Source organism: Eptesicus fuscus, chromosome 5 (assembly GCF_027574615.1).
Source record: "Eptesicus fuscus isolate TK198812 chromosome 5, DD_ASM_mEF_20220401, whole genome shotgun sequence".
NCBI lineage: Eukaryota > Metazoa > Chordata > Mammalia > Chiroptera > Vespertilionidae > Eptesicus > Eptesicus fuscus.
In genome coordinates, this window is record NC_072477.1 from 64,194,168 (window position 1) to 64,218,570 (window position 24,403).

A 24,403-nucleotide genomic window follows, 5' to 3' on the forward strand; every position below is an offset into this window, starting at 1 on the left:
CCCTGACCAGGGATCGTATTCCAACCTTGGCATATTGGGACAATACTCTTAACCAACTTAGTTACCCAGCCAGGGCCGAACCATACTGTTTAGTAACTTGTTTTTTCCACCCAACAAGATATAGTATCTTCCCAAGTCAATAAGAAAGCCTCTACAACAGTGGCTTTCCAATTGTATGGTTTTAGGATTATTTTATATTCTTTCAAAAAATATTTATTGATTTCAGAGAGGGAGAGGGAGAGAAACTTCAATAAGAGAAAATCATTGATCAGCTGCCTCCTGCACGTCCCACACTGGATATCGCGCCCACGACCTTCTGATTCATAGGTTGATGCTCAATCACTGAACCATGCCGGCTGGCCTATACTTTACTTTTGTTTATATTCACTTTACTTTTTTTTAGTACCTAACCCTTAAATTCATTAAAAATTATTTTTAGCCGAAACCGGTTTGGCTCAGTGGATAGAGCGTCGGCCTGCGGACTCAAGGGTCCCAGGTTCGATTCCGGTCAAGGGCATGTACCTTGGTTGCGGGCACATCCCCAGTAGGGGGTGTGCAAGAGGCAGCTGATCGATGTTTCTCTCTCATCGATGTTTCTAACTCTCTATCCTTCTCTCTTCCTCTCTGTAAAAAAATCAATAAAATATATTTTTTTTAAAAAAATTATTATATTATTGAAAGATCTGACTTAATCTAATGCCAAATAGTTAACTCTTTATTATTTCCTAAGTGGAGCTTTATTATTTTTCCCTTTATTAAAAAATACATTTTAAATTATGTTTTACAAACAGTTTAAAACTACAGATGAAGCTGAAGTAGCTCTTGACCATTTTACTCCTCTTCCGGTTTTCAGAGCAAACTACCATTTGTGCTTTTCCCTTTCAGAATGTTTCCTTCGCATTTAAATTTATGTAAGCCTAAATATAAGGATTGTGGCTACTTGACTGTTTTTTCCCTCCTCACTTGTCTTTCTCTTTCTACATAGATGTATCTTTTTTTTTTTTTAAGACATGCATGGTGTTCCATAATGCAGATTACCATGTTTACCTTATCTTCCCTCTACCGATGAGTAGGTTTCCAATTTTTCGTCATTTCTTCACTACCACTCCCCAAAAAGCTGGGGTCTGAGTTTTATTGTGCGCATGCGCAAGTGCCCACGGGTTACCTTCCCAAAGATGTGATCGCGTTGAGTACTTTTTCATTGTGTGGGCGCTGGGGACCCGCAGCAGGTGCGCTGAGAGACAGAACACACCTAGACCCAGGGCCCGCCCCGACATTGTTCTTCCTTGCACAACGGACGCCGAATTTTTTTTCTTTTTTAACCTCGTAGACGCCACAGTCCCCAGCACCGAGACCAGACACACGAGCTCCAGCCACCGAGCTCTACGACTGAGAAAAGTAGGGAAGGAGAACCCTCGCGCCCTTAAGGCCCGTGACGCTTGCTTCCGGGAAGCGCACCGGAAGCCGCTGTTCGATCCTGCGTCAAATTCGACTTCAGGGGCCGTCGTAAAAGTGTCGTCCCGCGTCTCCTGAACCGGCCACAGGTCTCTCCGCTCGTCTCCGGCCGGGGGTCTGCAACTGCAAGCGTCAGTTTCCCTCAAGATGGCGGACGAGGAGGCCAGGGGTGTGGAGAGGATGGAAGTCAGCCCGGACTTGCCCCAGACCCCGCAGGGACTGGCGTCTGTAAGTCCTCGCGGGCAAGTTCCTTTTGTACCCCCGGTCCCTCCCTGCCGCGCTTCGGAGGATGCGGGGCTGCCCCGCTTATGGCGGCTCTGGGGAGGGGGAGTTGTAGGGGTTGATGTGGAAGGGAGCCACCACAGGAAGAGCCACTCACCCACATGCCTGCTGGCCAGGTCTACGGAATAGAATGCCTTTGTCGTGTATTAGTGGTGACGAGCTCAAGCATGTCTGTGTCCTGAAGTAGGAAGACCCGGTGGTGTTGGTAGATGGTCTGGCGTGGGGGGCTGAGGCGGGGTTGGAGGAAGAGCCATTTTCCTGGAGACGCGGCGTTAACCCCTCTGGACGACTGGAATGCAGGGTGCAGCACCTGCTGTCGGGATGGATAGCGGGCCGGGTGGGGACTGATGGGGTCAGGGTATGCTGCCGCTGTCCACTCCTGTGTCCGCTCCTGTCAACATTGGGAGGCAGGGAAAGACGACAGGTGTAGCGGTTGCAGTCCTTCAGTCCAGTATCGTGAGAACCCCAGGCCTCATCCTCCATGGAGGAACCCGTCTTCTGTCGCTGCTTTTTAACGATGGGAAAGAGACTTTCAGACATTTCCAGTCAGGGAAATACCATTAATCAATATGGGGATCTATATGTTGAAAGAATGGGGAGGCAAGAGAGAGTGAGCAAATCTGAGTCCGTCGTCTGGCTACAGAGAGAGAGAGCTGACTGACTGAGGAGGATAAGAGGTAACATTAGGTAATATTCTGGATGTCTCCCGCATCTAGTGGGGAGATACGTAGGAAATGTTCAAATATTGATTCTGGCATGATGTTGACTTTTGTCAGCTGGCATTTATTCTTGCATACAGGAAAGTGTAGGATATACGCCTCCTCCTGAAGTTTCTTTGGTTTGTAGTTTTAGTGAAAGCTTTCTTGGAGTATTTTAATACTGCAGACGCTTGAGCATTGTTTTATGAGAGAACAGAGTGAACTCCAGAAATAAGAGTCCACCCCAGGGACTGGCTAGTTTGGCTGGGAGATAGAAACCAGGGAGGGAGGGAGTTGGAATAAGGGTTTGGCCACCCAGCTATGACAGTGCTTGCAGCTATCCTCTACCCCAAATATTTATTCAACCTCATGTCACTGCTGGTATTGAAGGAGGAAGCATCTATTTGAGATAATAAGAAATGAGAAGATGGGAAAAGTTTGGAAGCAATTGTAAACATCTGGTTTTAATGGTAGCTTGTGCTTTTTACATCTTAGAAGTAATGGAGAAACTGTGCTGTGGGCAGAAGTGTTACTGTAATTTTGTATTGCTAAAGATGACTAATGTTTATTTAAAGCTTTGATATATTCCTTCCAGGTAGTATAGTAAAATCTCATCAATCTGGACTTCACTTATTTGGGACTGGAGATAATGGTACAGGAATTGAGCTAGAATTATGTTGCAAACTCTACTTCAAGAAATACTAAATTTCATTGGGTAAGACTTTGGATTTTGCAAAGTAGCAGGTAGATTCCAAGAGAGGTGTAAAAGCTTCCAGCCCGGGTCCTGGATGCCTGCTGGCAGCCGGAGGGACGCAAGCCCAGGTCCCAGGTGCCAGAGGGAGCTCACAGTCCAGTGACACAGATAAGACAAGTGCTCAAATGAGTTTAATACAAGATAGGGTGATGTAAGTGGATGAAGACTTGTGCCTGTAAAGGCTCATGATCACTTTTTTGGCTTGGATTTCTCTACTTGAGGATTCCAGATAGCATCTTACTTTCCTTTTATTTTTAAATCTACCATCTTTAATTTTATCCTAACTGGAGTAAGATTCTGCCTTTCCAGATTACTTCTTGTTTGCTGTTAAGCAAAACAAGCTCAAAGATTCTTTGACATTCGAATAATTTGTATATTTTAAATCAGCATTGGGAGGCAGGTAAAACAAAAATAATGAATATGGGAGTGTTGCAGAGGTTTAAGAACTCTTACCAACTCCACTAGAGTCTTGTTTGTGGTTATAGTTTTTGCTATCCTTAAACTTCCTTCTTAGTTCCTAGGTCATTTTTCTGTCATGTTGCTATCAACATGTATGAAGGCTCTCAAATTCCTGATACTACCTAACACAATTAGAGTGAAATAATAGGTATGAATTGTTGGACATTTATAAAAGCCATTGCTTGAGAATGATTAGGGTAATTGATTCTGTAGATCAGCATGCCCTACTAATTTTGAAGTCCTGGTCTTGTGGGCCACACATTGAGGAAGACTAAGCTAGACATTGGAAGTTCTCAGTACAGAATTGACATGTTGACATTTTGGGGAGGGATAAGGTCTTTGAGGAGGAAAGTGTGTGTGTATGTATATATGTGTATATATGTACATACATACAGAGAAAGAGACAGACAGACATGGAGTGAGAGGGTAAAGTGGGGGGGGGGGGGAGAGAAGGAGGCAGAACAGGAATGATTGAGTTTCAGGGACAGAAGATGGAGGAAAAACCAGGGAAGGACCTACAAAGGGAGTAGCCAAGCAGGAATGAGGTGAGAGTAGCGCAGTGTCATAGGGCCATGGTCTGCAAACTGCGGCTCGCGAGCCACATGCAGCTCTTTGGCCCCTTGAGTGTGGCTCTTCCACAGAATACCACGGCCTGGGTGAGTATTTTAAAGAAGTGGCGTTAGAAGAAGTTTAAGTTTAAAAAATTTGGCTCTCAAAAGAAATTTCAGTTGTTGTACTGTTGATATTTGGTTCTGTTGACTAATGAGTTTGCCGACCACTGTCATAGGGTATAATGCAGGGGTCCTCAAACTTTTTAAACAGGGGGCCAGTTCACTGTCCCTCAGACCGTTGGAGGGCCAGACTATAGTTTAAAAAAAAACTATGAACAAATTCCTATGCACACTGCACATACCTTATTTTGAAGTAAGAAAACAAAACGGCAAAAACACCCACATGTGGCCCACGGGCCGCAGTTTGAGGACGCCTGGTATAGTGTGTAGAAGAGGGTGGTTTACTAGGTCCAGGAAGATGAGGACTGAGGAAAATTGGGAATTCAGATAGTATATGGGGTGGTCTAACACAGCTTTTGCCTTCTGTCTTCTTCAACTGGACTTTCTTAAGTCCATCTCAGAAGATTTTTCCTGGCGTGGTACTGTGGTCTTTTCTTTTTCCTGTCTACACCCTCTGCCTATGTGATTTATTTAGTTCTATGGCTATAAATACCATCTGAATGCATTCAGTTCCCAAATTTAGGTCATCTCACTTCTGAGCTCCAGAATCACAAATCCAACTACCTACTTGACATATCCACTTGGATGTCTGATAAGTGTTTCAAATAGGGGGAGCAATTAGGAAGCCACTGCAGTAACTTATCCAAGCCATAGTTGATGGTGGCTTGTACTAGAGAGATCACTGGAGATGGAAAGAAGAGGATGGATTTGGGAGAGAATTTGGAAGTATGGTAGAAACAAAAAGATTTACTTGTGGATTGAGTATGAGGCAAAGGGAAGAAACAGATGACATCTGCATCCCCAATGTTTGACTTAAGCATTCATGGCCATGGTTATGTCATATACTGAGAGGAATGACCAGATTTTGGGAGGGGGAAACAGGGAGGCAGATCAAGAGTTTTGTTATTCCTGTTTCAGTAGATGACACTTCCATAATAGCTCTTGAACACAAACAATTCTCTGTCTCTACTCCACCTCTCTAGTCATAGTCACCATCTATTGCCTAGGCAACTGCAGTGGCCTCCTAACTGGCTTCATTGCTTCCATTTTACCCTGTTCCAGTCCATTCTCCTCTTAGCAACCAGAATAAATCTTTTTAAGACTAAATCATATTCATGTCAGTTTCCTGCCTAAATTCTTCAGTGATTTTCCATTGTACTTATAATAAAATCTAAATGCATTACAAGTCATTCAAGATCCTACCTGTTCGGGCCTCTACATGTCCTCTAATTTCTTGTTAGTTTCTTCTCACTCAGTTTTAGCCACCCTGGCCTGTTAGTTTCTAAAACAAACCCATGCTGTATCTTGCTTCAGGGCCTATGCCTTTACTTGCTGTTTTTTTTTTTTTTCCCTCCCTAGAGTATTTTTCTTGATACTTACCCTGTCTAAAAGATGGGTTCCTCTTATTCTTTGTCAAAGTATCCTGTTTATTTCTTCCACTGCACTTATCTGTAATTACTGTATTGTCTTTATTTACTTATTTAAATGTCTGTCTTTCCTACCAGAATGTAAGCTCCATGAAGGCAAGGATTATGTCTGACTGTTTACTGATATATACCATTATGTGCTTGATATAGCAGACATTTACATACTCTTAGTGAATAAATGAGGATCAACATTAGTGATTTATGGTAGTGATTGGGGGAAGGAGGACAGAAGTAGGGAGCATATTGGGGTAATAGCTAACCTTGGAGTCCAGACTGAACAGAGAGCTAAGGAAAGCCAAGGGAATTGGTGGGATTTAAAGTATTAAAGTTATGATGTTGACATAAATGGAAAGACTGAATGTTATGGTCAGAAAGGGGAAATTTGGAGTTTTAGAACATGGAGGCATATCAGATGCTTGTGATGGCAGAGCCAGGTTTAGATGTGCCTCCATGTTTCTATAGCAGCCTTTTCATACTCTTGTATATAGCATGTCTCAGGCTCTACTCAGAAACACCTATTTACTGTCTATCTTCTGTTCTAGACAGAAAACTCCTTGATAGTACAAACTGTTTCCTGTTCACATCAGTATCTCCACTACCTAGCACATTGCTTCAGAATTGTTATTAAATACATGAATGAATGAATGAGGAGACACTAGCTGAGGTAGAGTAGAGGTGAAGGAAATAGGAGTTGAGAAGGTTAAGAGTTTATAAGGCTAAAAGTTTAAAATTTAATAGGGAGGATTTTTAAAATATATTTTTTATTAATTTTTTTTTTTTTTTAACAGAGAATGAAAGGGAGAGGGATAGAGAGATAGAAACATAGATGAGAGAGAAACACACTCCCTACTGGGGATTGAGCCTGAAACCTGGGCATGTGGAATCAAACCGAACTGGTGACCTCCTGGTTCATGGGTTGATGCTCAACCACTGAGCAACACCAGCTGGGTATTGTTTTACTTACTTATTGATTGATTGATCCTCACCTGAGGATATTTTTGTTGGAAAATAGGGAGGATTTTAAAAATATATTATTGAGGCCCTGCTGGTGTTGCTCAGTGGTTGAGTGTCGACCTGTGAACCAGGAGGTCACAGTTCAATTCCTGGTCAGGGGACATGCTCTGGTTGTGGGCTCGGTTTCCAGTAGGGGGCATGCAGGAGGCATCTGATTAATGATTCTTTCTCATCATTGATGTTTATATCTCTCCCTCTCCCTTCCTTTCTGAACTCAGTACAGATAATAAAAAATGTTATTGAGGTATAAGTTATCTATCTATAATTATAATAATAAAAGGGTAATATGCTAATTAGACCAGGCGTCATTCCCTACAGAGCAGGGGCCGGAGGGAAGCCAGCCTGGGTCCCGGGTGCCTGTTGGCAGCTGGAGTGAAGCCCAGGTCCCGGGTGCCTACTGGTAGCTGGAGCGAAGCCCGGGTCTTGGGTGCCTGCGGGCGGCTGGAGGGAATCAAGCCCAGATCCAGGGTGCCAGAGAGAGGCCAGTGCCAGCAGCTGAGGGAAGGAAGGCCAACTCTTGCATGAATTTCATGCAGCGGACCTCTAGTCTATATATATAGAAGCCCAGAGACCTTTACAGCGAAACAACCACAACGACCAGTCGCTATGACGCACACTGACCACCATGGGGCAGACGCACAATGCAGGAGCTGCCCCCTGGTGGTTAGTGTGCTCCCACAGCAGGAGCACCGCTCAGCCAGAAGCCGGGCTCACGGCTGGCGAGCGCAGCGGCGGTGGCAGGAGCTTCCCCTGCCTCCGCGGCAGCACTAAGGAACGTCAAGCCAAGCGGTAAGGAGCGGGTGGGTGGTAAGGAGTGAGCAGGTGGGCGGTTAGGAGTGAGCAGGCTGGCGGTTAGGAGCGAGGGGTCCCAGATTGTGAGAGGAATGTCCGACTGCCGGTTTACAGGGGTCCTGGATTACAAGAGGGCACAGGCTGGGCTGAGGGATCCCACGCCTCGTGCACAAATATTGTGCACCGGGCTTCTAGTCCTATATAATAAAGAGGTAATATGCAAATTGACCATCACTCCAACACACAAGATGGCTGCCCCCATGTGGTCAAAGATGGCCATCACAAGATGGCTAGCAGGGGAGGGCAGTTGTGGGCAATCAGGTCAGCAGGGGAGGGCAGTTGGGAGGGACCAGGCCTGCAAGGGTGGGCAGTTGGGGGGGATCAAGCCTGCAGGGGAGGGCAGTTAGGGGTGACCAGGCCGGCAGAGGAGGGCAGTTGGGGGCGACCAGGCTGGCAGGGGAGGGCAGTTAGGAGTGACTGGGCCTGCAGGGGAGGGCAGTTAGGAGTGACTGGGCCTGCAGGGGAGGGCAGTTGGGAGTGACTAGGCCTGCAGGGGAGGGCTGTTAGGGGCGACCAGGCCTGCAGGGGAGGGCAGTTGGGGGGGACCAGTCCTGCAGGGGAGGGCAGTTGGGAGGGACAAGGCCTGCAGGGGAGGGCAGTTGGGGGTAACCAAGCCAGCAAGGGAGGGCAGTTAGGGATGACCAGGCCTGCAGAGGAGGGCAGTTGGGGGGGACCGAGTCAGCAGGGGAAGGCAGTTGGGGGCAACCAGGCTGTCAAGTTAGGGCTGTTAGGGGTGACCAGGCCAGCAGGGGAGGGCAGTTAGGGGCAATTGGGCCGGCAGGGGAGCAGTTAGGCATCGATCAGGCTGGCAGGGGAGTGGTTAGGGGGTGATCAGGCTGGCAGGCAGAAGTGGTTAGGGGCAATCAGGCAGGCAGGCAGGCGAGCAGTTGAGAGCCAGCAGACCTGGATTGTGAGAGGGATGTCCCAGATTGAAGAGAGTGCAGGCTGGGCTGAGGGACACACACTCGTGCATGAATTCGTGCACTGGGCCTCTATATATAAAAGCCTAAGCGGCTGTTACGACCAGTCGACTGAATGACTAATTGCTATAATGCACACTGACCACCAAGGGGCAGACGCTCAATGCAGGAGCTGCCCCCTCATGGTCAGTGCGCTCCCACAGCCAACCTCCCACGGGCAGTCCCTCCCCCTGGCCTGCCGGCCCCAATAGGCCCCGATTGGGACTGTGTGAGATGGACCCCAATCGGCCCTAATCGCCGGCCAGGCTGAGGGACCCCACCCAGGCACAAATTTGTGCACTGGGCCTCTAGTATACCATAAAGTCATCTATTTTAAGCGTTTGGTTGATTAGTTTTGACAGATGTATACACCTTTGTAATTACCACCAAATCGGGTTATAGAACATTTCCATTATCCCAAAAGTTATCTTGTACCCAAATGGGGGGATTTTAATTTTTTAAAAAAGTTTACTGTTGTTATGTGTGCAAAATTATGAAAATAAAGGAAATAATTACCTACAATCTCATATCTGTAGGGGTTCTTTAAAAGATAATATAATCTTTTGATAGCTGACTTTAAAATATTGAGACAGAGAGGAAGGAGTGAAAAGTTACATGCTATTTTCAGTGGAGGATTTTCCTTAGAAATTTGAATCTGTATCATTTTAGGCCAGAACCCAGCTTTCTGTATTAAGGACACAGTGAGAAAACTAGGATGAAAACCAAGGTCTTGTGAATCCCAACTTTATAAAGCACTTTATCACCATATCATAGTAGGACCTAGTGCCTGTTGATTTTTTTGTTTTTTGTTTTGTTATCATTTCCCAATTTCTATTGTGGGTAGCTAGGGAAAATGCTGATTTTCAGTACCAACTTTTATTATAATGTCAGATATGAAGTTTTAAAACTGTAGTTCAAAGTGACAGGTTCAGTCCCACTACCTGTAAGAGGCTAGGGAAGAGTAGTAACTTAGTATAGATGAGCTTGGCCTGGAATGACTGCTTATGTGTGTGTTTTTAAAAATATTTTTTTATTAATTTTTAGAGAGGAATGGAGGGAGGGAGGAAAGAGAGAGAGAGAGAGAGAGAGAGAGAGAGAGAGAGAGAGAGAGACATCGATTGGCTGCCTCCTGCAGGCCCCCTACCAGGGATTGAGCCCGCAACCCAGGCATGTGCCCTGACTGTGAATCAAACTGGCAAACTTTCAGTGCACAGGACGAAGCCCAACCGACTTAGGCACATTGGCCAGGGCATGACTGCTTACGTTTAATAACAGGCATTGTCCTACAGTAAAGAGGTTTTTGTTTGCAACACTGCATAGAGTCTGTCTGGGTAGATATGCATGTATGTACTAGTAAATCAGTGACAGAGGGTGAACCAGTGCAATCCTGTTCATCCTTCATGTGTGCTGGCTTTGAGGGTTACTTGAAATTTCCCTTGCCATTATTTTACCCATTTCTCTAAAGGTAGTAATCATACACTGTGCTCTGTGAAATGGACAATTTTCTTTAAGCCTTTAACCCATTGCCTCAGATGGCTTAAGACAAAATATTAAGACTTCTTTAGTCCCAGGGCTGCATTACTATGAACTCCTACGTGTTCTTCTAAGGTATTCTGAGTTAACATTTCTCTTATTAAAGAAACTATAGTTATATGATGAGTTTGTTTTTTTTAAAGCATTTGGTACAAACTTTTTTTTTAATGTTAAGTTATACCCTTCTAATAAGCTAAGTGGTTATGGAAATATGCTGTACTAAATAAATGTTACTGAAAGACTCCAGAAGAGTTACACTTACCAAAGAGCTTACTTGCTATATGGGAATGACATAGGCCTTGTCCAGTTGGAGTTTACTTTCACAATTAAGCTTCACCTTATTAGTTTCAATGCAATATCAGCCTAAGGAGAATTTTTTATCCCTGCCAGCCTTGTGTTTGTAAATATGATAAGAAAGTTTACTATGTCTTCATGGCATTGATAAAATAGGCTGGGACAAATATAGAGTCATGTGATAAACAAGGCCCCTCTCTTTTCTTTCCTGTTGAAATACTTAAACATGCAGTCAGAATATGGCTTTGAGAACATACTGTCTCTCTTAAACCATTCTCTTTATTTTTCTCCTCCGACCATAAGTTCATGCTCCAATTTTCTAGACTTTTCTTGAAGTCTTTGGATGAATGAAATCTGCTTTCCTAAACTCTGGGGTACATATCTTATATTCTCTTCCTAAGGCAGAATATGTGTGTATTAAAAAAAACCACCACCACCACCAGTGGATAAATTGATTTGTCCTTGTGTAGCTAATGCCATTACCTATATATACCAAATGTTCAAAGGCATTTTAAAAGGTAGTCCATAAAAACACATTAAGTAGTTATAGCTCCACTCTTCCAAACAAGTCAAATAGACTTTGTTCTGAAGAATGGCATTAAGTAAACTATTAGAAGATGAATTACACTCAAGTAAATACAGTAAACTCTATCTTTCATCACAATTATATGTGATTGATCTAGGGTTTTAATTGTCTGCAAGCTCACTAAGTTAAATGTGATATGACTGCCAAAAAAAGAACACAATCTTTTAAAGCAGTTTAGTGCTCTGGATAAGGAAGGTAATAAATAGTTCTACTCCCCTGTGTGGAGGCATATTGTACATGTTCCATAAATGGAGAACGGTCTGAATACTATGTCATTAGGGATGGACACATCCCTAGTTTAGTTTCTGTGTTTTAGTTCAGTCCCAGAATGAAGAGACTAATGAGAAATATAATAGTTATCTTAATTTATTTGAAAGGCTGTTGGGTAAAATAGCAGAGTAAATTGTATTGGATTATTTCAGGCAGTGTAGGCTAAAAGTTACTGGAAGGTAGATTTTGGGTTAATTGTGAGCTGTAAGAATGGAAGTTGACTGAGAGGAAATGTTTTGACAGGCTTAGAGACCCAATTATCAGATAGGCTAGGGTTTCCCTATGGTGTAAGCAGTTGAACTAAGGTTGTTTTCTTACATTTATGAATCTGTCAAATGGTATTACAAGAAAACTTTGTATAACCAAAAGATTTCTTGATGCTAGAGATGCTCCAATTACTAACCCAATACTTGCCACGGTAGAGCCTCCAGATGTTGTTACCACTTCAAAACAGAAGAATTAGAAAAAGAGTTATACACTATACTTAAAGTTTATTTTTCAGAATGATGTTCTCGAACAAGCATCGAAGTAAGTCCCTGGGGATGAGGGAAATGTTAGGAATGTTTGGGAATTTAAATGATGTGAGAACTTGTTTTCAGAGAACAATTAGGAAAACCCTCCTTTAATTCCAGATGCTGGGGGGAAAAAATCTGGAGATTGAATAAAAAATTATTATTTTTATTCTTAAATTGGGAAAATTACTAAAAGCAATCAGACAAAACAAAAGCAACCTTTTTGATGTGTGGGATGATGCTCCAACCAACTGAGCCACCAGCTGGGGCTGGAAGACACAGGTTTTTTTGTTATTGTTGCTTGTTTGTTTTTGTTAATCCTCACCTGAGGATATTTCTCCATTGGTTTTTAGAGAGAGTGGAAGGGGTTGGGAGGGGAGAGAGAGAGAGAGAGACATCGATGTGAGAGAGACACATAGATTGGTTGCCTCCCAATGCTGAACTCACCCTGACTGGGGCCAGGGATTGAACCCATGACTCTTCTGTGCGTGGGCTGATGCTCCAACTACTTTGCCATACCAGCCAAGGTTGGAAGGCAAAGTTTTTTAAAAAAGGTTTTAGTAAAATGTTCTGATTTTTATAATAAAAAATTATCTCCCTAATATGAAATCACTGTAAAGATGTTATTCATAGGTAAGCAAACATACAGATTCCATGAAAATATGCTAAAATCTCACTACCCACCACTGTTAACATTTTGGTATATATTCCTTCTGATTTCCCCCCATGTAAATACAATTAATATTTAAGCAAAATGAGACTTTATACATATTGCTTTGTAACCTACTTTGTTGAACTATCCTATATAATTAAAGGCTAATATGCAAATTGTCCCCTCAGGAGTTTGACCGATCGGGAGTTCAACCATCCACTATGATGTGCGCTGACCACCAGGGGACATCATGTAACGAAGGAAGAGGGAAAGAGAGATAGAAACATCAATGATAAGAGAGAATTGAGCCTGCAACCTGGGCACGTGCCCTTGTCTGGAATCGAACCTGGGACCCTTCAGTCCACAGGCTATCCACTGAGCCAAACCAGCTAGTGCAACATTGTTTACTCTTTGAATCCTCAGCAAAATTTATTTTGCTGAAATGAACCCAGACATGCTTATTGATTTTAGAAAGAGGGGAAAGGAGTGAGAGAGAGAGAAACATGAAACATCAATTGGTTGTCTTCTGCATGTGCCCCAACTGGGGATCAAACCCACAACCTAGTTATGTGCCTTGACCAGGAATCGAACCAGCTCCAACCAACTGAGCCAACCTGGCCAGGGCTTTATTTTATTTTTTCACCTAAATTTTAATGGGTTTTGTAGGGTAATCTCATTGTCATTTTAATTTGCATTTTTATAATGACTGAAGATGTTGAGCATGCTTTCAGATGTAAATAAGCATGGCATAGCCTGGCAGGTATTGCTCACTAGTTGAGTGTTGACCTATAAACCAGGAGGTCACAGTTCAATTCTCGGTCAGGGCACATGCCCAGGTTGCAGGCTCGATCCCAGTGTGGGGCATGAGGAGGCAGCCGATCAATGATTCTCTCTCACCATTGATGTTTCCCTCTTTCTCTCTGAAATCAATACATATATATATATATATATATTTTTATTTTTCTTTTTAAATAAGCATGGCATAGGAGCCATCTGTAACAGTTTCTTTTGAAGAGCAGGTTTTACTTTTGATGAGGTCCAATTTATGTGTTGTTTTTTTTCTTTGATGGTTAGTGCTTTTGTGTTCTAAAAACTCTTTGACAATCATTCATTTTGATCTCTCATTAGATAAGTGGTTCTCAACCTTTCTAATGCAGCGACCGTTTAATACAGTTCCTCATGTTGTGGTGACCCCCAACCATAAAATTATTTTTGTTGCTACTTCATAACTGTAATTTTGCTACTGTTATGAATCGTAATGTAAATATCTGTGTTTTTCTCCACAGGTTGAGAACCGCTAGCAGGGTCGCCTAAGACCATCAGAAAACACAGATATTTACATTACGATTCATAACAGTAGCAAAATTACAGTTATGAAGTAGCAACGAAAATAATTTTATGGTTGGGGGTCACCACAACATGAGGAACTGTATTAAACGGTTGCGGCATTAGAAAGGTTGAGAACCACTGCATTAAATGCATGGTTCCTTTAAAAAAACTAAGACTGTGGGGAATGCTTTGTTTGTACAGCCTCTAACTGATAATAGAGTTACCTTTACACACCAAAAGTTAGCCATTCCAGAAGGGAAGGATAATTCTTACCCGCTACAGCTACTTTTCTTTTTTTCAGATATCTATGGTATATGTGGGCAATCACTTGTTTCCAAGACTTTTTTTTTTAATCACCCACTTTCCTTTTGTATTGGCAAAGGATAAAATAAGAATATATTGTAGGTCACTTTCTCTGAAATTACAGAGCTGTGCTATTACTGGTGCCCCTAGAATTTTAAGAAGGAAGTTATAACAAAGTCTTCTCGTTTTCTTTTCTTTCAGTGGTGGGATCAGCAAGTTGATTTTCATACTGCTTTCTTGCACCATTTGGCACAATTGGTGCCTGAAATTTACTTTGCTGAAATGGACCCAGACTTGGAAAAGCAGGAGGAGAGCATACAAACATCAATATTCGCTCCATTGGAATGGTATTTATTTGGAGAAGATCCAGATACTTGTTTAGAGAAATTAAAACATAGTGGAGCATTTCAACTCTGTGGGAAGGTTTTCAAAAGTGGAGAAACAACGTATTCTTGTAGGTAAGAATTAGAAATGTACAGGATTGGTTATAATTACAATATGGATATTTTGTACCTACTTCATGATGTACCTTTCTTGGTTTATTACTTGTGTAATCCTACTTAACTAACTTCCTTTTATTATGTACTTATACATCTGTTTTTGCTAGTATACTAGTAGCTTGTTTTTTTTTTTTGTTTTTTTTTTTAATTTTTTAAAATTGATTTCAGAGAGGAAGGGAGAGGGAGAGAGATAGAAACATCAGTGATGAGAGGGAATCATTGATTGGCTGTCCCCGTACACTCCCCCCACTGGGGATTGAGCCCACAACCCGGGCATATACCCTCAACAGGAATTGAACCCTGACCTCCTAGTTCATAGGTTGACACTCAACCACTGAGCCTCGCCACCCAGGCAGCTTTTTTTTTTTAATATGACATAATTAAACAGTTTTCTCATTTTTTCTTCATGTTCTCCAAAAGTGTGCATAAGTGATAGATTTTTGCCTTATTATGTAGTCCACATACTCTTAATTTGAAACCCTTGAGGCCAGGTGTATTTCAGAATTTTTAATACTTCCCTAGCAGAATCAAGGCAGGATCTTATCATCAAACAGCATTTTTGTAAGAAATCTATGAATATTCACAGCAAGTGGTATACATAGAGTCTGTAGTTTCATGTTATTTCAAGTCAGTTTTTGCTACCAAGTGAAATTTGGTGCCAAAGGATTGTGGACCTGTAAGGGCAGAAGGAATTCCACTGGGTAAAATCCAGGCCAGTGGTGCGGAAACTAGAAACAGATTTAGGCTTTTACCCTTTGTGAGAGCAGTTGCCTTAAACATGGAAAACTTTTTCACTCCCTAATCCTGCCTGAAACGTTCAACTTTTAGATCTTAGCAGCACTTTTAGTTGTCTTTCTTTTTTCTCCTTTGATAGAGGTAGTTTAGGTTAGATTAGAAGTGTAACTTTTTAAACTTTATAAATACAGAAGTTTTTTTTTGCTTTACTGTCATTCTAGGTTTGACTGGTTTATATTTAGTTAATAGTTGTTTAGAACATACTATCTTTTTATCCAATTCTTTCATCAGGAAAAAGTCAGCTTATGTATTTTGTACACTGTTTTGCTGTATAGCATGGTATGGTTCATTTATCTTATGTATTTTTCAGCTGAAGCCCAATCAGGTTCAACTAAAGCATAGTAGACATTTGTAGACCCTATTTCTCCAAAAGTGTCATGGAGACATTTAAAAAATATATGTGTTTTTATTGATGTTTTTAGAGAAAGAGGAAGGGTGAGGGAAACATCAATGAAAGAGAAACATTGGTTGGATGCCTCCTGCAGGCCCCTATTGGGGATCTAGCCTGCAACTTGGGCATGTGCCCTAACCAGGATGAGCCATACTGGCTAGGGCACATGGAGGCATTTCAAATCGTCACAACTGAGGAAATGGTACTAGTGGGTAGAGACCAGGATTGCTGCTTAAACATCCTACAATACACAGGGCAGTCTTCTCTACGTCTGACAACTATCTGGTTCAAAACTTCAGTACTGTTGAGGTTTAGAAATCCTGCTCTAAATAGGTCAGTAGATCATATACATTTCAGAGAACATTGTTAGGCAATTTTTATTTCCTATTACTCTTTTAATATTCATTTTTAAAACTTCCAATTCCATATCTTCAACTCTTTTAAATAAAATATTTTAAAAATTAATTTTGCAGCTGAAACCGGTTTGGCTCAGTGGATAGAGCGTCAGCCTGCGGACTCAAGGGTCCCAGGTTTGATTCCGGTCAAGGGCATGTACCTTGTTGCGGGCACATCAGCTGATCGATGTTTCTCTCTCATCGATGTTTCTAGCTCTCTATCCCTCTCTCTTCATCTCTGTAAAAAATCAATCAATAAAATATATATAAAAAAAATTAATTTTGCAGCCCTAGCTGGTTTAGCTCAGTGGATAGAGCATTAGCCTGCAGACTGAAGGTCCCAGGTTTAATTCTGGTCAAGGGCACATGCCTGTGTTGCGGGCTTGATCCCCAGTGGAGGGCATGCAGGAGGCAGCCAACCAATGATTCTCTCTCATCACTGATGTTTCTTTCTCTCGCTCTCTCTTTCTCTCTGAAATCAATAAAAAAATATTTTTTTAAAAAATTAATTTTGCACTAATTTATAGCATGTCCTCAAATAACATTTTGTTCAATGTTGTTCATTATAATGATAAGATGCCATAGGAACTTAACTCTTGTTTATTTCAAATAGCCTATTGTAAAATTATATTTTTGGTCTGTGTGTTGTTGTTTTTTTAATCCTCACCTGAGGATATGTATTTTAAAATTGATTTTGAGAGAGAGAGAGAGGGAGGGAAAGAGAGAGAGGGAGAGAGAGACATTGATGTTAGAGAACAATATCAATCGGTTGCCTCCCATACGTGCTTTGACTAGGGATTGAACCCTCAACGTAGGTATGTGCCCTGACTGGGAATTGAACCTCTGCAACCTTTTAGTGTACCAGATGATGTTCCAACCAACTGAACCACTCAGCCAGGGCTGAAATTGGTTTTGTTATATGTTGTTTCACTTAAAGTCAAAGAACCTATAGGTGACCTTAAGTGAGGACTTACTGTATATTGTCCTCAGTGTTTTCCTGAAAATATTAAATAAAATAGTACATTTTAAAAGCTGTTGTTAGGGAAGAAATGAAGAGAGATTGAATTTCATTCATTCAATAAATATTAGTTCAATACCTAACATGTAGCAGGCACTGTTTTAAGGTGTTTGGGACATATCAATATCCTCTATAATAAAAGCGTAATATGCTAAGTGTCCGACCTATCAGTCCACAGTTAGGTCAACCGCTCAATTAGTTGCTGTGACACGTACTGACCACCAGGGGGCAGACCAGTAGGTTAGCTTGCTGCTGGGGTCTGTCCAATCGGGATTGGGTGATCAGGACTAGGCCAGAGGGCTGGACATACCCTGGAGCCCTCCCACGGTCCCTCCCCGGCTGGCCGGCCTCAATCGGCCGATTGGGACTGGGCAAGACTGCCCTGATGGGCCCTGATCGCCGGCCAGGCTGAGGGACCCCACGAGTGCATGATTTTGTGCACTGGGCCTCTAGTATAAAATAAATAGAATGCTGGCCAGGTAGTTCAGTTGGTTACAGCATTGTCCTGATAATGAAGGTTGCGGGTTCGGTCCCACGTAAGGGCACATACAAGAATCAACTAATGTCTGCAAAAATAAGTGGAGCAATTCAGTGTTTCTCTCTCTCTCTTCCCCTTCCTCTGTCTCTAAAATCAATCAATAAATTAAAAATTTTTAAAATAAATAGAAATTCCTGCCCTTATGATGCTTACATTCTAATGACTTTTGTCTTTATCCAAGCTTTATTTACCATTGAACACTCATTGTTTGTAAAGTGTTTGTAAATGTAGTAGGGTAAGATGATGGCAAATAACTTTTTTAAAGTTAATCACTTTTTCATAAAACTAATTTTGAAGTGTATCTTAACAGTTTGAAACTGTGCAAACTCAAAGTAATGAGAATGATTTAAGAAACAAAACGAAATATCCAAACTTAAACATTCAACTATGGCTAAAATTATTTGAAATTTAGTTTTTGAAGCATTTTCATGTTCAGTTTGTGGATCATATAGGAAACACATTCACATTACATTATAGTCCTTAAGCATCAGTCGGAGTAATCTAAATTTTGGATTCTGATTTTTAATCTTTTTCAGGGATTGTGCAATTGATCCAACATGTGTACTCTGTATGGACTGCTTCCAGAACAGTGTTCATAAAAATCATCGTTACAAGGTATGAAAATAGAGCTATAAAATATCTAGATTAGCAGGAATCTGTTGGCCACCTAATTCATATTCCTGACCAGTACTTGAATTCCTGCTATTACAGTTTGGATATGTGTACCTTTAGCCTTGATTAAACATGTTATGTGATGGGACATCTATCTCAAGAAGTAGTCCCATACAATTTTTTGTGAGTATATCACATTTATATAAAAGATTGTATACGGTATATGAACAGCTTAAAGAATAACTATAAAGTCAACACTCATATAACCACTACTAAGGTCAAGAAATAAGACATTGTCTGCTCTCAGAGGCCTCCTCCCATTTGTTCTTCCTGGATCACAATCTTTCTCTCACCTCTCACAATAACTTGTCCTTTATTTCCCTTTTAGCTTATCACTCAAATCATATTGAATAGTTTTATCTTTGTGTGTGTGTGTGTGTTTTTTAAATATATATTTTATTGATTCCAGAGAGGAAGGAAGAGGGAGAGAGATAGAGACATCAGTGATGAGAGAGAATCATTGATTGACTACCTCCTGCACATCCCCACTGGGGATTGAGCCTTGACCAGCATGTGCCCTTGACAAAAATCTAACTCAGGACCCTTTAGTTCTCAGGTTGACACTCTATCCACTGAGCCAAACCAGTTAGGGCAAGTTTTATCTGTTTTTGAACTTTATATAGGTAGAGTCATACTGTATCTTTTTTCTTTTGAGTTGACTTCTTTCATTCAGCATTATGTGTGTAGCTGTAATTTGTCCATTGGCCTTATAATGCTCAGTAATCCATATTGTTTTATTGTGCTGTATATGGATAGTGCACACTGCTTCTAATTTGTGGTTATTATGAACAATTCTGCTATGAACATTCTTATTTGTACGTTTTGGTATACATGTACAGTAGTTTTTCTGGGCTATTTATCTGGAATAGAATTGCTGAGTTCTAGAGTATATGAATCTTCAGTCATAATAGTTAATGTCAGACTGTTTTCCAAAGTGGTTATACCAATTTATGGCAGCAGTATATGAGAATTGCCATTGCTCCACATTTTTGCAAGATTTGGTGTCTTTTTAATTTTAGCCAATCTGATGGTTATATAATAGTATCACATTGTGATCTTAATTTTCCTAATTACTAATGAGGTTGAGGGCTTTTTCCTTTCCTGTTACATTTTTAGACAACCTTGTAATTTTGAGCTGAAATATACTTCTCAAGTAATAGTATTGGTTCTTTACTGTGGGCTTAGACAAACATAATAACTGGTGTTTCTTTTTGTGTATTTTTAAAAAATCCTCACCCAAGGATATTTTCCCATTGCTTTTTAGGGAGAGGGAAAGACAGAGAGAAATATCGATGTGAGAGAAACACATCGATTGGTTGCCTCCTGCACTTGTCCTGATCAGGGCCCAGGCAGGGGAGGCGCCTACTACCGAGGTACGTGCCCTTGACTGGAATCAAACCCAGGACCCTTCGGTCCACAGGCTGACACTCTATCCACTGAGCCAAATCGGCCAGGACTGATATTTCTTTTTGGACATGTAACATGCCTAAAGTTTTATGTAGACTGTGTCTTCCATAGAGTTGAAAGTGCTGTTTATGTTTTTAGATTGGCCTAAATATTATTGCTTCAAGCTCAGGAAGTGCTGGGCAATAGATATAGGTTATGAATATTATTATTGTGCACAAGGAAAAACAGATTGAGAAGCCTAGAATATAGTGTGGTTAAAATGTTTTCCCAGGATTACTAGCTAATCACTGGTGGAATTTACATATTTCATTATTGGTTACACTCCTCAATTATAACAAACTAGTAGCCCATTTGCCGGAAGAATCCTGCAAGTGGCCGCTGCGGCCTCGTGCGCTGCCGCTGCCGCCGCCATTACGGCCGCCTCGCCTGCACCCGCGCACCGCTGCCACCGGCCCGGCTCTGCCCCGCCCCGCCCTTCCCTCTGGCAGCCACCTTGCTTTCCACTTTTCCTCCCTCTTCCTTCTAAGTTGTCTTCAGTCTTCACTCCTCCCTCCCTCCGCGTATGCAAATTAACTGCCATCTTTGTTGGGTAATTTGCATACTCGCCCTGATTGGCTGGTGGGTGTGGCTTGGGTGTAGCGAAGGTGCGGTCAATTTGCATATTACTATTTTATTAGGTAGGATGTAACACACTAATGCAAGTTCTTAATAATACAGGAAACACTGTAGGATTGGGGGAAGAAGGGCTGTGAACTTGATATTTTCTGCTCAATTTTTCTTTAAACCAACTGCTCTAAAAAATAATTTTAGTTCTATTTTTTTAAAGTGAACTTTTAAAGGTTCTTAATACATTTTTCCAAATTGCTATAGGAAAGAACTATACCAAATGTAGTACAAATCAGCAGTGCAGAAACCTGCAGGACCTGCAGAAACCTCTTAATAGAAACTTTATAACTGAACCCAACTTTTAAAATAATTTTATTGTCACTATTGAAATGAAATTATTTTATTGTTCTTAATGTTGTTTCTCTTACCTTATTTTGGAATGGTGAATATGGAATACCCTTGCATTGCTACTATACTTTGCTATCATCCTGGATAATAGGAACAAGGTCTTTGGCAGTTTATTTTGCAGTCGTTCTTGCTGATAGGACCAAGGTCTTTGATTTGAAGAATAGAATAAATTTTAAGTAGCCAAGATCAGAATAATATGACTTTTATCAAGTAGAACCAAAATAGTAGCCGAGTTCACCTAATTAGGGTCTTCTTGTATCTTGGAAGTTAATACTGAAAACCAAGCCGGCTTGTAATCTTGGCACTCTTTTTTGGAACATAGTCTAGAGTTAATTAGAATAAACCTGGAGAAGAAAAAAAAGCTCACTAACAATGTTCTTTTTTCTCTGTTCCGCTTCTGTGTATGTCTCTATATTTACTAAATGACAGTGATGTATTTATATTTGTGTCTTTCATCCCTACCTGACTGTAAGCTCTCCAGGACAAGGTCCAGATCTCATATGCTTTATACCTCCTATGTCTGTCATAGTACTTGGGACATAGAGGCTTTCAACAAACATGTGTGGAAATAAAGTGTTAGGATCAAAAGCACTAAATCATAGGCAGAGCTGATGATATCTGAGTTTTAATTATAAAAATAACTATTTGGGTCTATTTTAACATCAGCCTGTTGTAATCTTACATGATGAGAATTTATATACATACTAGAGGCCTGGTGTACAAAATTTGTGCACTGGGGGTGGGAGGGGTCTCTCAGCCCAGCCTGCACCCTCTTGCAGTCCAGGACCCCTCAGGATATCGGGCCTAATCCAGCAGGTGGACATCCCTCTTGCAATCTGGGATCCCTCATTCCTTACTGCCCGCCTGCTTGCTGCTCCTTACCACTCGGCTTGCTGCTCCTTAGCATTGCCGCGGAGGCAGGAGAGGCTCCTGCCACTGCCGCTGTGCTCGCCAGCTGTGCACCTGGCTTCTGGCTGAGCAGCGCTCCTCCTGTGGGAGTGCACTGACTACCAGGAGGCAGCTCCTGCATTGAGTGTCTGCCCCTTTGTGGTCAGTGTGCATCATAGCAACCGGTCATTCCGGTTGTTACATTGTAACAGTTGCTTAGGCTTTTATTGTATAGATACTAGAGGCCCGGTGCATGAATTTGTGCACCAGTGGGGTCCCTCGGCTTGGCCTGTGGGATTGGGTGGAAATGGGCTCTCCGACCCCAAGGGGTCCAGGATTGTGAGAGGGCACAGACCAGGCTGAGGGACCCCACCGGTGTACGATTGGGGCTGGGGAGGGTTGCGGGGGGGGGGTTGGCCAGCCTGGGAAGGATTGCAGGAGGGCTCCAGAGTGTGTCCGGCTTGTCTCAGTCATGATAGGCCGGACCCCAGCAGCAAGCTAACCTACCGGTCAGAGCGTCTGCCCCCTGGTGGTCAGTGCATGTCATAGTGACTGGTCATCTGGTCGACTGTCTGCTCCCTGGTGGTCAGTGCCTGTCATAGTGAGCAGTTGAGCTGTCTTGGCACATCATTAGCATATTATGCTTTGATTAGTTGAACAGACTACCAGACACTTAACATTTTAGGCTTTTATTATATAGGAGGATTATGTTTGAAACACAGCAGTGTTAAAAAATGTTTATTTACCTAGGCAATATAATAAAACTTAACTTTAAAATTTCAAATAACACAATAGAATATAAATAAAAATTATATTTGTCTTTCTGCCCCCATGTACTTTCTTCGTTAAACTAAACACACTTTACTGTACATCCTTACAGATCTTTTTTTATTTACAAACATGTATTTATAAACATGCACACAGACATACATATATTTGTATATTTAGAGAGGTATTTGTGTGTGTGTGTATATAAATGGGATCCTACTGTATATTCTATTTTGCAACTTGTTTTTAACAGTATATCCTGGGAATAATTCTATGTTGATACATATAATAATGTTCTTTTTCTCTGTTCCATTCCTGTGTATGTCTCTATATTTACTAAATTACAATGATGTATTTATATTTGTGTCTCTCATCCCTTCTCTTGTCTTATTTAATTGCTGCATGTATTCCTTTGTGGGAATATATCATATATTTAACGCATCCACTTTGTATAAACAATTATATTGTTTTCAGTTTTCCACTGATCAACAAATATTGAAGTGTACATATGTCTTTATTTTCATATAGTTCAGTGTATATATTCAAGAATGCCTAAGGCTAGATTCTTAGAGGTAGATTTTCTGGATTGAACAGTATGTGCATTTAAAATTTTGATAGATTTTTGCCTAATGTTCTTTTGTTTTTAATATATTTTTATTGATTTCAGAGAGAGCAAGGGAGATGAACAGAGGGATACAAATATCAATGGTGAGAGAGAATCATTGATCAGCTGCCTCCTGCATGCCCCTACTGGGGATTGAGCCTTTAACCTGGGCATGAGGGCCCATGAGTAACTGAGAAAAACTCACCCAGTGTGATCAATTCCAAAATATATCCTTTTAATGGGAATGTAAGTTAGCACAAACAACTCAAGAACAAAATTAGGTACCCAGCCAGTGTGGCTCAGTTGTTGAGCATCGACCCATGAACCAGAAGGTCATGGTTCGATTCCCAGTGACAGGGAATTCAGAATCAGGCCATTGTCATTCTCTGTCTGGCTTAATATATTTTTGATAATTTTTTCTGCAAGAACTCTCAAAGGAAAAATGTAAACCATTTTAGTTGCTGTAAGACACCAAATAGATGAAAATACTTTTTACATTTCTTAAGTACAATATAAGTATCATTATAATTATTTTAAAATGTCTGTTTAATTAGAAATTCTCATTACTGAATCATTCTGGGAATTGTGTAGATTATTTTTTTGCACACTTCACAATCTATTCTCCATTACTACAAAAATTTAAAAGCTATTATTTAAAAATTAGAGTATATTTAAAAAATTTATCAAATTTGAAGATCCATTTTTGTTGTGGTTAGTATTCAGGTTTTTTACATAACCAGTTTCCATTACATTAAATACAATTAAGGTAGAAGTATTAGGGAACATTTATTATTTGAGTTATCTGTGTCATTCTTCCTTGCTTTGTAATATGTTTTGAAATCAAGACAAACTCACTTTTCACTTATTAGATGCATACTTCTACTGGAGGAGGATTTTGTGACTGTGGAGACACAGAGGCATGGAAAACTGGCCCTTTTTGTATAAGTCATGAACCTGGAGCAGCAGCTACTACAAAAGAGGTAAGAATATTAGTTGTTGTTTTTTAAATAAAAAATGCTAACTACTTTAAGCTTGCTGAAATTAGATAGAAATAAATGTTTTGTGTATGGGTTAAACTGAATTCCATTGAGAATCCTAATAGTGATTTCATAATGAAAAGTTAACTCAGAATACTTTTTGTTAAGCAATCAATTTCATAAGAGTGAACAATACATATTTAAGCCTAAAAGAACAAATGTAAGTAATTATTGTTAGAAGCCAAATGTAATAAATTAGGAAACAGTAGAACTGACCCATAAATTTAATAATTACTTTCCTTAAAAAAATCAACAAATTGATTATC

At 41.0% G+C, this 24,403-nt stretch overlaps 1 protein-coding gene across 1 annotated transcript in view; it reads left to right on the top strand.

Moving 5' to 3' along the window:
* Positions 1 to 1,520: 1,520 nt before the first annotated feature.
* The window catches only part of UBR1 (ubiquitin protein ligase E3 component n-recognin 1), a 141,880-nt gene continuing 118,997 nt past the window's right edge, over positions 1,521 to 24,403 (top strand). Inside the window, exons 1-4 of the mRNA XM_008143048.3 lie at positions 1,521 to 1,683; positions 14,312 to 14,568; positions 18,284 to 18,362; positions 23,970 to 24,080. Coding sequence (XP_008141270.2) covers positions 1,603 to 1,683; positions 14,312 to 14,568; positions 18,284 to 18,362; positions 23,970 to 24,080 — 528 coding nt within the window. The 5' untranslated portion in view covers positions 1,521 to 1,602. The remainder of the gene's footprint in view (positions 1,684 to 14,311; positions 14,569 to 18,283; positions 18,363 to 23,969; positions 24,081 to 24,403) is intronic.